The 13,609-nt window shown below is 47.7% G+C and overlaps 1 protein-coding gene across 2 annotated transcripts in view; it reads right to left on the reverse strand.

Moving 5' to 3' along the window:
* The window catches only part of atp2a3 (ATPase sarcoplasmic/endoplasmic reticulum Ca2+ transporting 3), an 824,766-nt gene that overhangs the window by 132,502 nt on the left and 678,655 nt on the right, over positions 1-13,609 (reverse strand). For both annotated transcript variants that reach the window (XM_085964184.1, XM_085964185.1), the window contains 2 exons: positions 11,267-11,352; positions 5,904-6,368 (listed from right to left, as the gene is read on the reverse strand). In XM_085964184.1, coding sequence (XP_085820310.1) covers positions 5,904-6,368; positions 11,267-11,352 — 551 coding nt within the window. The remainder of the gene's footprint in view (positions 1-5,903; positions 6,369-11,266; positions 11,353-13,609) is intronic.

A 13,609-nucleotide genomic window follows, 5' to 3' on the forward strand; every position in this document is an offset into this window, starting at 1 on the left:
CGACACTATAGAAAAATGACTAACAATTCCAATCTGATGGAACTGATCTTCTTTTGCTCTGTACAGTATAAAGGAGGAGGAGATGCTACACTTTAAAAAAAAAAAAAACCATGAAGAGCAAGTTTTTAAAAAAAAAAAGTATTTACATTTTTATTTTAAAAATTCTCGGGTGGCAAGGCCGTATTTATAGCTTGTCCCTAATCGCCTGAGGGGCCTTCTGTTTGAACTGCTGCTAGAGGTTTGACACAACTGAGTGACTTGCTAGGCCACTGCAAAGGCAGTTAAAAGTCAATCATATTGGTGTGGGACTGGAGTCACATTAGGCTCAAATCCAGTAAAGACGGCAGGTTTTCTTCCCTGGAGGATGTTGGTGAACCAGTTGGGTTTTTATGACAATCTAGCAGCTTCACGATGCCAGTTTTTTATATCCATATTTTTAAAACTGAATTTAAATTCTCAAGCTGCCGTGTTGGGATTTGAACTGACGTTACATAGAATGTACAGCACAGAAACAGGCCACTCTGCCCAACGGGTCCATGCCAGTGTTCATGCTCCACACGAGCCTCTGCCCACCCCACTTCATCTCACCCTATCTGCATATCATTCCTTTCTCCCTCCTGTACTTGTCCAGCCTCCCCTTAAATGCATCGATACTATTCGCCTCAACCACTCCCTGTGGCAGCGAGTTCCACATTCTCACCACTCTCTGAGTAAAGAAGTTTCTCCTGAATTCCCTATTGGATTTATTAGTGACTATCTTATATTTATGGCCCTTAGGTTTGGACTACTCCACAAGTGGAAACATCTACGTCTACTCTATCAATTTTTTTTTTTTTATTTGCTTAAGGGATCTGGGCGTCGCTGGCAAGGCCAGCATTTATTGCCCATCCCTAATTGCCCTTGAGAAGATGGTGGTGAGCCGCCTTCTTGAACCGCTGCAGTCCGTGTGGTGAAGGTACTCCCACAGTGCTGTTAGGTAGGGAGTTCCAGGATTTTGACCCAGCGACGATGAAGGATCGGCGATATACTTCTAAGTCAGGATGGTGTGTGACTCGGGGGAACTTGGAGGTGGTGGTGTTCCCACGCGCCTGCTGCCCTTGTCCTTCTAGGTGGAAGAGGTCGCAGGTTTGGGAGGTGCTGCCAAAGAAGCCTTGGCGAGTTGCTGCGGTGCATCTTGTAGATGGTACACACTGCAGCCACGGTGCGCCGGTGGTGGAGGGAGTGAATGTTTAAGGTGGTGGATGGGGTGCCAATCAAGCGGGCTGCTTTGTCCTAGATACTGTCAAGCTTCTTGAGTGTTGTTGGAGCTGCACTCATCCAGGCAATTGGAGAGTATTCCATCACACTCCTGACTTGTGCCTTGTAGATGGTGGAAAGGCTTTGGGGAGTCGGGAGGTGAGACACTCGCCGCAGAATACCCAGCCTCTGACCCGCTCTTGTTGCCACAGTATTTATGTGGCTGGTCCAGTTAAGTTTCTGGTCAATGGTGACCCCCCAGGATGTTGATGGTGGGGGATTTGGCGATGGTAATGCCGTTGAATGTCATGGGGAGGTGCTTCATAATTGTTAAAGATGGGTCACCCCTCGGCCTTCTCTAATCTACAGTAAAGAGTCCCAGTCTGTTCAGTCTTTCCTGATAGTTATAAACTCTCAATTCTGGTATCATCCTTGTAAATCATTTTTGCACCTTCTCCAGTGTCTCTATGTCCTTTTATAATCTGGCGACCACAGCTGTCCACAGTACTCCAAGTGTGGTCTAACCAAGGTTCGATACAAGTTTAACATCACTTCCCTGTTTTTCAATTCTATCCCTGTAGAAATGAACCACATCTTTCCTGAAAGCACAATACTGCAGATGCTGGAAATCGGAAATAAAAACAGAAAATGCTGACCCATTTTTTATGGCCTTATTAACTTGCATTGTTACTTTTAATGACTTGTGAATGTGTACCCCTAGATCCCTTTGCTCCTCTACCCCATTCAGATTCTTATTTTCCAAGGAGTATCTGACTTTGTTATTCCTCCTACCAAAATGCACCACCTCACAATTTATTTGCCATTTACACGCCCGTTCTGCCAGTTTATTAATGTCTTCTTGTATTTTGTTGCAGTCTTGCTCAGTATTAACTATACCTCCCAATGTGGTGTCATCTGTAAAATTTTGAAATTATACTTCTGACTCCTGAGTCCAAATCGTTTATGTAAATGGTGAAAAACACTGGTCCCAGCACCGATCTCTGTGGATAACCATTTCCTGGATTATTAGCCTCGATCTCTGGATTACTGGGCCAGTAACACTGAAGGAAAAATCTGTTTTAAACATCCCTGACAACAAGAAGAACTTTCATACAAAAGAGAACTTTTAAGGATGGCTAAACCACATTAAAATGCAAGTTGAGAAACAGGGATATGGAGGAACATTTTAACAGACATTGGCCCAGAAATTCCATTCGCAGGCCTCCTGCGGACAGAGGGCTGTGATCTGGAAAAATCTGCGCCAAGACTGGAGGGCTCCCGGGAGGCGCAGAGTTCCATTCCTGGGCCTCTCCAAACTGCCGGTGTGCAGGGCCCACGTATCCCAGAGGCGCAGGCGGTTCGCAGCGTCCCTGGGATCACGTGGGCCATGGGGAGCCAATCAGAGAAGGGAATCTCCCTTCATATATTTGACAGGAAGACCTGTCAAATATATGAGTGGAGATCACCCCCAAAACATAGTAAAACTTTAAATAATTTTTTTTTAAATCACATTTTTAAAATGACTTGAAATTACATAAATTTACTTTTAAACAAAAATGTTAATTTTTGAAAAAAATAATTAAAGTTTTTAACGGGGCTAAAAATAAACTTACCTTTCTTTAAAGTATTTTTAAATGATAAATCAGTGGAATTTTTTAAAAACTTTTTTCAACTCTTATCCTGGTAAAAGGCCTGCTTTTTCCAGGTGCAAGAATTGTAAGTGTTTTCTGCGGGCGGAGGGTCTCCAAAAAACGGAACTCTCCGCCCGCAGAGGCCCTTCTCCAGCGCGGCTGGAGAATTTGTCAAGAGCTTTCTTGACAGATCGGAAATGCCAGTTTCCAGCGCATGCGCAGTGCACGCCTGAAACTGGCATTTCCGTTGGCCCTACGGGTGAGTACACAGCGCGTACACACCCATAGGGATTGGAATTTCTGCCCCATTATGTCAGACAAAGGCAGCTGGTAACCAAGGACAAATCTGGGGTTGCTATGGGGTCATCGGTGATACTATCTTGAGATCAGACCCTCATTAAACTTCAACAAGTGACATGTGCGATGAAGTAACCCCACTAAACTTTGCACCAACCATGAACAACCAAGGAAATAGCCACGTTTGAGGGAACCAATCATTGAGATGCACAGGTGAAAATCACAAAGGCAGTGTGGACTCCGAGAATGTAAGAACTTAACAATACCTAGCCCCTTTACTGCAGTCGGTGGGGACAAAGGTGTCCTGGCCTATCAGAAAGAAGACATCTAAAGATTTCAACAGACTTCAGGTGATCGTCGGTTTGGCCACCGGGCACTTGAAGACTCGAGAACAGGTCTCAAAACTTACATCACAGAAGGCAGCCACTTGGCCTGTGCTGGCAAATTGTGTTTCCTATTTAATCCGTGTGTTAGTGGTTAAATAAAAGATCTCGCTGAGAGATAGTGTATCTGTGTGTTTCTGTTAAGGCGGATTCAGGTCTATGAAACCCACTCTAACACTCAAAGTGGGAGGTGTGAAAGTCATAAATAATTCCTAGAACATAACCACTACAGTAATATGCCGGGCAATTATTTGTTTTGTAGGAGCTCCTTGTTGTGAATGTGGCTGGTTGCAGTGACAAGGAGCTCCTACAAAAGAAATATTTGCTCTGAAATAGCTAATGGATGAATTAGATCAACGCTCCATCTGATTTAACCTCTGACTGGGGGAATAGTTTACTGACTGACAACAGCCTTGAAACTCTAAGGCCTAGAAATTCGGTGGGCTGCGCCACCAGTTAGCGCCTAAAGAGGTCACTCAGTGGCTTTAGCGCCACTGGCCATGCCTCCCGTGAAATTTAGCGGGGCGCTAATGGCGGCGTTAGCCTGTAGCGCTGCGCCGCCACCGATGACATCATCGGTGTGCGCAGCGCCCCGCTACCGCCCCGAACGCGATATTGGGTCACGCCCCCCCTTTAGCGCCGGTCGCAAATCGCGACCAGTTCGGGGGGCCTACCTGTGGCGGTAGTGGCGCAAATTAAAGGGGAGGTGCGGGGCGGCCATTTTTTTCGGTGGCCGCCTGCCAGCACCTCCTCGCGCCGCCGTCCCCGGCCTCCTGATCCCCCCTTCCCCGGGCAGTGCCGGCTGCGTCCCAGATTGCGCTGGTGCAGGCCCCTCCCCTTTAAGGGAGGAAGGCCTGCAGTACCGCAGCGCGCCGCGCCACAGCGCGTGGTGCTGCGGCACGTTGCGCTGCGATATTCAGTTTCAGCGCCCCAAGAGGGATGCGGGGCGCCTCGAGCAGCGCCCCGCGTCCCTCTTGGGGTGCTCAAACTGAATATCGGGCTGGCGCTCCCGGCTCCTTCCGGGGCAGGACTTCCGGCGCCCAGGCGAGCTTGGCGCCCCAAACACGGCGCCACCGAATTTTTAGTCCTAAATATGCTCCATCACGAAGCTCCCGCAAGACCTCAAACCTTCTAGGGCTGTACAACTGAAGATACAGCAGATACTCGAAAATGATAAGGAAATGCAACTGATCAGAACATGTATCGATCTGGAATAAACTGATCAGAAGAACTAGGAGCAGAAGTAGGCCATACAGCCCCTCAAGCCCACTCCACAAACTTCAGAGATTCCCTCTCTTGTTCTTCCCTAGCTCCAAATATGTGTCACGGCAGCCAACCTGTACACAGCAAGCTCCCACACATTTTCTTGTTTCTCTGCATTCTCACTGTTTGAGGCTAAGACTCACTGCACCAGCTCATACTAGAACTCAGGAACTTCTTACCTATGGCCTCCAACAACCCACAGAGTTTTAGAACCCAAACCTGCCCTCGCCAAACCACTTCCCAATTTTCCTCCTCATCATTCTCTTCAGCCTTGCTGGTGTCCTGTACTATGGACCTTACATTACTCTAATAATTACAAATCTATTAGAAGCCCATTATAACATAACTGCCTCATGTTATGACCCTACAGTATTGAATGAAAGAAAGAACAAACTTGGATTTATATAGTGCCTTTCACGATCTCAAGACGTCCCAAAGCGCTTTACAGCCAATGAAGTACTTTTGCAGCGTAGTCACTGTCGTAATGTAGGAAACGCGGCAGCCGATTTGCGCACAGCAAGCTCCCACGAACAGCAATGAAATAAATGAGCAAATCATCTGTTTTAGGTGGCGCTGGTTGATGGATAAATATTGGCCGGGGCACTGGGAGAACGGGCCTAATCTTCTTCGAATAGTGCCATGGGATCCTTTACATTCACCCGAATGGGCAGATGGGGGGGGCCTCGGTTGATTGTCTCATCTGAAGGATGGCACCTCTGACAGTGCAGCATTCCCTCTGTGGCTCTGGAGTATCAGCCTAGGCTATGTGCTCAAGTCACTAGAGTGAGACTTGAACCCACAGCCTTCAGAGGTGAGAGTGGGACCACTGAACCAAGGTTGTACCTGAAATCAAAGTCTGAGTGATGGAATATGGCCACTGGGAATACAGGTTAAACTAAAGATACATTTTTTCTTGCTCCTCCACATCGGAACCAGTGATTTTGTGATCGAGGCGGGATATTTCTTTGTAGCTATTGGGCCTGGGCTGAAAAGCCATAGATCTAATAGTTGACCCTTTGTCACGAATAACCATCCAGTAACCCAATGGCCTGGTGAAAGTGCCAGCTGTAGCCTTTATAGTTGGTCCACTTACCTTACAGACGGACATCTGATTGGTGGTGAGTGTGCCAGTCTTGTCGGAGCAGATGATCGATGTGCAGCCCAGTGTTTCCACTGAGGGAAGGCTCCTCACAATGGCGTTCTTCTTCGCCATGCGCCGGGTCCCTAGGGCCAGGCAAGTGGTGATGACGGCCGGCAGTCCCTCGGGGATGGCCGCCACGGCCAGTGCCACCGCGATTTTGAAGTAGTAGATGGCGCCGCGGACCCAGGAGCCGCCGTGGACCGGGTCGTTGAAGTGCCCGATGTTGATAACCCACACGGCGATGCAGATGAGGGATATGACCTTGGACAGCTGCTGCCCGAACTCGTCGAGTTTCTGCTGGAGGGGCGTCTTCTCGTTCTCCGTGGCTGCCATCTGGTTTCGAATCTTGCCAATCTCGGTGTTGACTGCAGTCGCCACAACGATGCCCATCGCTTTCCCAGCGGCGATGTTGGTTCCCTGAAAATAACACCAAACATGAGCTGAGCTCCGTGAAGACTCGAGAGATTGCCAACTGCAAAAATTAAAGGGGAAACAGAATCTGGGGGAGCACTTCTCGTTCAAAGTATTATCTCGCTCTCTGTAGAAATATAGATATTTTATTTAGATTTATAATTAAGTGCCTTAGGGATAAAAATTTGGTTGCTTTGCGCCTCCTGGCACTAACGAGGCGCAAAGCAACTAGCGCCCGGGCACGCCACCACCAAAGCCTCCCGCGGAATTCAGCAGGAGATTAGCCGCGGCGCTAACCGGTAGCACCCCGCAGCACTGCGCCGCTGGCGATGACGTCATCGCCGTGCGCAGCGCCCCGCTCGCACCCCGGCTGCGATCTTCGGGAGCGTCCCCTGACTTACCGCCGGACGCTATGCCCGACGGGCCTACCTGCAGCCGGGGCGGCGCTATTTAAAGGTGAGGTGCGGGTCGGCCGTTTTTGTTGCTGGCTGCCTGCCAGCACCTGCCTGCGCCGCCGTCCCCGGCCTCCTGAACCAACCTCACAACCCCCCCCCCCCCCCACCCCCGCAGTGTGCCGGCTGTGCTCAAAGAGCCCGGCATTTCTTGAGTGCCGGGCTCTTTTGCCGGCACTCCTGATCCCCGGGGGCCCAGGGTCGTGCTGTGCAAGGCCCCTCCCCTTTAAGAAGGGGAGGAAGGCCTGCAATACCGCGGCACGTAGCGCCGCGATATTCCCTCGCAGCGCCCCAAGAGGGATGCGGGGTGCTTCCAGTAGTGCCCCGCTTCCCTCTTGGGGGCGCTACCACTCAATTTCTGTCACGAGAGCGCTACTCAATTTTTAGCCCTTAATGTTTTAAGGAAATCTTCAAATTTCCCAATGAGCCCCATCACGGCAGTCACCTTCCTTCAAGGTCGTTCTTGCACATTCCTGACTCAGGGGAACCAGCTGCATTCTTCAGTGGCACCAATTCACTTTAACAGGAGCCAGCTCCAGGGAAACATGATGCATGCTTTGTACAGCACAAACTAATCCCTTCAGACTGTCCTTCCCCTTTAAACCCACTGTCGTCTCCAAGTATGTCCCAATTACAATGATGCTCATTGGATTCCTTTCAGAAAAGCAATTTCAATTTGCCCAGAAAAATAACTTGCTCGTGTATCGTGTCAGAGGTCACTCTAACAAAGACTGTTCCCATCTATTCATCCTATTTGAACCGAGAATTGAAAAAACCTTTCATGCGCAACACAATAACCGAGATAGCTTGCAATCTGTCAGATAGTTGGCAGTCTGACACCTCACTCAGGCTGCCTGGCTTACCCTGCCATCGCAATCTGCACTTTAGTCCTTTAGTGAGAAGTTAATATTCCATTTATCTATAGATATTATATATTAAAATGTTACGTCTGCCAACATTTCCATTATAAATTCCTCTGTCCACATTTATAATGGCAGTTGCCTATGTGAACTTGTCACACTGTGACTAAAGCTATATAACATTATTATACACCTTCACATTCTCCTCTAGTACTCCTGCAACCCTTCCTTCTAATTACAGAGACAAAACACTTAATGAGCTCTGCATCCCTTTCACTCTCTTATCTGATTGCCTTTGTCCCTTAGTGACCCACCCCTCTTCGCTTTTGATGCTATTACCCTTCATGTTGACAGCCAGTCTTCTCCCTTCGCCCTTCTAATCGGCCTCTTTAGTTCCTTTCTGTACTCTGGGTATTTCTCCGACTCTATTCGGAACCTTCATTTTCGACTTTCTTTTTGACCTAGTTCCTTAATCTATGGAAATCTGTCCTTTGACGCAGTCCTTTTACTCCTGATCAGAACATTCCTTTGTTTGCACCATATTTCCCACTGATGGGCAGATGTTTTATCGGTCCACATAATCTGAGCGAGATGCCCTTTCACCCATCCATTGTTGCTCTTTTCCACTCAGTACTGTTGCTTTTGATTCTGTTTTTTTTTTACCCCTTATGCTGTCTGTAGCCCTAGTTATGTTATAATCACTGGCTCCTAAATGGTCTACCTTCAGCAGTGGGTAGCACCCTCGCCTCTGAGTCAGGAGGTTGTAAGTCCCACTCCAGGGACTTGAGCACAGAAATCTAGGCTGACACTCCAGTGCAGTGCTGAGGGAGTGCTGCACTGTCGGAGGTGCCGTCTTTCGGATGAGACGTTAAACCGAGGCCCCGTCTGCCCTCTCAGGTGGATGTAAAAGATCCTACGGCACTATTTTGAAGAAGAGCAGGGGAGTTCTCCCTGGTGTCCTGGCCAATATTTATCCCTCAACCAACATCACTAAAACAAATCATCTTGTCATTATCACATTGCTGTTTGTGGGAGCTTGCTGTGCACAAATTGGCTGCCGTGTTTCCTACATTACAACAGTGACTACTTCATTGGCTGTAAAGCGCTTTGGGACGTCTGGTGGTCGTGAAAGGCGCTATAGAAATGCAAGTCTTTCTTTCAGGTCATTTTAGTTCCAGCTCATTTCCTGGAACCAGCTCTAGGATGACATCTTTCCTCAATCGCCTTGTATGAACTCACTAAACCGCTTGTGCGACCTCAGGACCGCTCTGGATAGTTCAAGGCCTCTATTGTTCCTGTCCTTTTACTTCTGCAAAACGCTTTGAAATTCCCTACAAATCTCCATTTCTTTCTCACTGTTTGGCAGTCTATAATGGACACCCAATGTTGTCACAGACTCTTCTTATTTCTCTCTTCAATCCACAAGCCTCTTTCTCTATCGTTGTGGCCCTGTCCTTCATTACGAACACTACCCTTCCTCCCCTTTTGCTTTCTCTATCGTTTCTGAATTTCTGTACAGCCAATCAAGGTTTAATTTCCCATCCTGTCCCAGCAGAAGCCAAGTTTATGTCAAAGCCATGACATCAACCCTCTCCGCTGTAATTAGTTCTTTTAGCTCCCTTGTCTTACTGCTAAAGCTTTGTGCATTTGTTTATAGTCACTTGAATCTCGTCCTGTCCCACCTTGCTTACAGGTACAGGAAACTTTTTTTAAATCTGGCACCGACGGGAACGACGTGGTGCCAGTTCATCAAAAATTCCAGATCACCGAGCGCTATAGTAAAAGATACAAGAGCTGAGAGCTCCGTATAAAGCAACAAACCCTGTCGCTTAGCAACAGGTTCAGAACAATGGCCACAAGTTCCAAGCATCTCTGTAGCTTAGCAACAGCTGCAGCCACACCCTTGCACAGCAACAGATGGAGGAAGGCAAGTAATTTGAAGTATGAACCTACTCCTGAATTTTGCCAGTTAACCGAGATTTCCGGTTATTTAGGTGCTGGTAAATCGAAAGTTTCCTGTACCTTTCTCCCTTCTAATTTTTCCTCTTTATTTCCCCCATCATGCTAATTCTTAACCCCTCCCCCATCTGCTCTAAAGGTAAGCCTCCCTATCCCGCTCCCTAACTAGTTTAAGGACACACAGCTCTATCTAGTCTTGGTGCCTGCACATGATGCATCCTTGCCTCCTCCACAGGGTAGTGTGGAAGGTGGTCGGAGAGCTCAAACACTCGGCAGTTTGGGCTTCTGTTGGCCTCAAAGTGCAGCTCTGCACAGTGGTGATTGATGGTTGGTGGCGTGGGAATGGAAGGGTTAATCGCTAGAATCTACTGAACGCTATCAAACAAAATTTGACACCGAGTCACATAAGGAGATATTAGGACAGGTGACCAAAAGCTTGGTCCAAGAGGAAGGTTTTAAGGAGTGTCTTAAAGGAAGAGAGAGAGGTAGAGAGGTTTAGGGAGGGAATTCCAGAGCTTAGGGCCTCGGCAACAGAAGGCACGGCCACCAATGGTGGAGCAAAGAAAATCGAGGATGTCCATCAAGGACTGACTTACTGTTTTTATGTTATAGATGATAAAAGGAGACCTAACCTGTTGTGTTGCTATAGCACACACACATATCTGAGCCAGGACAGACAGCACAATAGATGCCTTTACATTGGAGAAGTGCAGCCAGCAGCAAACACATCGCTCCTTGAGGAACGGAGTATAAATGACCCAACCACAAAGAACTGATGGTATGGCCAACCAATGAAATGTGGCCCATCGGATTGAGGCTTCTTGTTGTAAGGTTACCATGTGGAGCCTGTCCTGTGCAGTAACCCTAATAATCCGGAGATTGGTGCCCAACAACAAATGTAAAAGGGGCAGAGCCATGAACTAAAGAAACACAGTAAAGGAAAGGCTCCTTTGATACAAGCTCTTCTACTTTTACTAAATTAGCTTTGGCTTGCTCCAAACTGTTGCATTTCTTTCCCCTCCTTACTCTACTTCTTCTTCCCCTCCACCTTCTCATCTATTCATTTTACTACCCCATCTAAGAGTCCGCGTGCTTTCACAGTATTCTACATAGAGGTTACAGCACAGAAACAGGCCATTCGGCCCAACAGCTCCGGGCCGGTTTTTATGCTCCACACGAGCCTCCTCCCACCTTACTTCATCTAAAGCCATCAACACATCCTCTATTCCTTTTTCCCTCATGTACTTATCTCGCTTTCCCTTAAATGTATCTATGCTGTTCGCCTCAACCACTCCCTGTGCTAGTGAGTTCCAAATTCTCACCACTGTACACTGACCGCCACCCACCCACCCACCCCGAAAGACCCACAAAACACAATATTTTGTCGAACTGATGAATTGGTTTCATTACGATAGGCCCCACTGTCCAGCTTTGTGCTGTAGCCGAGCATCCCTTTGCTCATTCCCCTGTAGCAGGTCCTGGATCTCCCCCTCTAGCTGGCTCAGAGTCTCGACCATTCATGGAATTCACTGCATGATGTCCACCTTGCAAACCAAGAAAGGGGAAAGACACCCATGGGAGCACTTCCTGCAACCGAACAAAATGGCTTCATCGCAGCTGCCCTCATACATACCGAAAACAGCATGTTCTTCTTGTCTTGGTTCACAGCTCGAGGGTCAGGTACGGGGTCACTGTGCTTGATAACAGAGACGGATTCCCCTAGACACAGAAAGCAAAGAGTTACAGTGAGGAAACATGGAATGTACAAAGCAGGGAAAGAATGGCAGTATCTGGAGGGCCGGGGAGGGGTCCACGTTTACTCAGGGTGAATCAAACACAGGATCAGCATTGGAGCCATTGTGAATGGAGGCCTCAGTACTATCAGCAATAACAGGTAACGAAGGAGCAGAGGGGGTGACATGACTCTTGTCATTCATGTGGAAATGACTTATGAAATGATACTGGGCAGCCTGCTGGTGGCGCTGTCCAGGGAGAGTATAAATACTCGGGCATGGGCCCAGCTTGCTCAGGACATTCTTTAACAGGAACTAGTGAAGGACACAACTAGATCGCCATGTTGAAAAACGGTTGATTAAAGCTTTGTTTAATACTCTGACCAAGTGCCGAGTAGTTTTCTTACATCAGGGAGGTTAATGCTTACACTGCTCTGGTGCTTCGGAAAGGGTGCAGTTTTATGGAAGAAGAATTTATGAATTTCAAGAAGGCAGTTCCTTGGTGATAATCCCAGAATGATATAACCATGATGAATCAGAGCACGTTCCAAAACAGACATCGACTGCTACCACTCTCCAATCAGAAATGTAGCGCAGAGCTCATTCCGCCCAATTAACATTCTCACCTTTCAATCTGCAGCTGGGAAATTTAGACGAAGCAGCCTCTCACTTATCAAAATCTTTAAGATAAACGGTGTCAACCATTCTTAAAATATTGCTGATGTTGCGCCACCCTCTCTGCCACCTCACGGAGCAATCGTTGGTGAGGACATGTCACAATCTGATGCCATCAAACCAATGGGCAGTGAACAACATCCCAGACTAACCAATCCGTAAAGTCGTTAACTGGGTTTTTTCCATCTAATCTCTTAACTACATTTCATGATTTTGTTTTGCTCTAAAAAGGTTGAGGGTTGTTTATTCTGGGTGCTCAATGTCAGCATTGAGATCAGGTACACCACAGTTAAGATTGTACAGCCCCCTCCACACTGACCCAACAACAGGCTCCAATCCCCACACCAGTTGTCCATGTGGCACCTCTGAGGCAGAGCACCAACTTGGGGCCAGTTTTGTGCGACGGGCTGGTTATGAAACTACCCAAACTTACCGGACGCAAAGGAACCCTGCGGCCAGCAGACACGAAGAGACTTTCATCCCATTCATTTGGGCTGGATTAGAACCCAGGCCGCAGGACTGGAAGGCTAGATTCGCAGAGGTAGATAGCGCTGCACCCAGCACTGAATTTTTTTATTGATTTCTAGGCTGCGTGTGTCGTTTCCTGAAGTTTCTATACCAACGTATTTGTGCCCAGATGCGGTCGGCCCTTTTATTTTTGGGAGCTGGTGTAAAACACATTTAATTTGTGGCGGATGAACTGTGTGAACAACGACACTCGTTTCGAACTATAATCGGGCACAAGGGTAGAATCCAATCAGCTGAGTTAACCTTGCTTTCGTTAGATTCGGTTCTCTTTACTGAACTGAATAAAAGGTTAATTTTAATAAAATGTGATTGTCACTAAGTACATTTACGAGCTCACAATGAGATTCTTCACTGAGGGTGGCCAGCAGCGAGATGACTCACAAAGGTCGTGCAATGCAACTAAACCGGTCACTCGCTCCCACATCACTGTTTGTTAACGTCTAAACTCTCCAGCCTGACCTTATCACTTTCAAGTGAAGGCCCAGCCTGAGCAAGCTGAAAATTCAGGAACATAGTGGATCCTTCATTAAAACTTGAGGTGATGATTTTTTAGGAGTTTTAGTCAGTATGAGCTCAGCATATTATTAGTTATCAACCCAGCTCAGCGACTGTTGTCCAGCCAGAATGAAAGTCCATTATTTGAATATCTGAATACAGGTTGAGTGTCCCAAACCCGGAATGTTCCAGAATCCGGACTCCGGGACGATTGGTGGCAGGGGTCCGGAATCCGTAAAATGTTCCGGAATCCAGACACCCTGAGGGAGGCTTACCAAAAACCGGAAATAGCACAACCTGGGCCCAGGCATTTCCGGACTCGGCACGTGTTTCTGATGTCCGGAAATATCGCAACCTGGGCTCGGGCGTTTCCGGACTTCGGACATCAGAAACACGTTCCGAAGGCCGGAAAAACCCGAAAACCGGCTCGGCCTTGGTCCCGAGGTTGCCGGATTCGGGACGCTCAACCTGTATTTGAAAGCTAGTATTAAGTCAAAGGAGGAAGCTTATAAAGTTGCCAGAAAAAGCGGTCAGCCTGAGGATTG

The sequence above is a fragment of the Somniosus microcephalus genome, chromosome 22 (genome assembly GCF_052327205.1).
Source record: "Somniosus microcephalus isolate GS21.2 chromosome 22, FLI_Smic_1.0, whole genome shotgun sequence".
Classification (NCBI taxonomy): domain Eukaryota; kingdom Metazoa; phylum Chordata; class Chondrichthyes; order Squaliformes; family Somniosidae; genus Somniosus; species Somniosus microcephalus.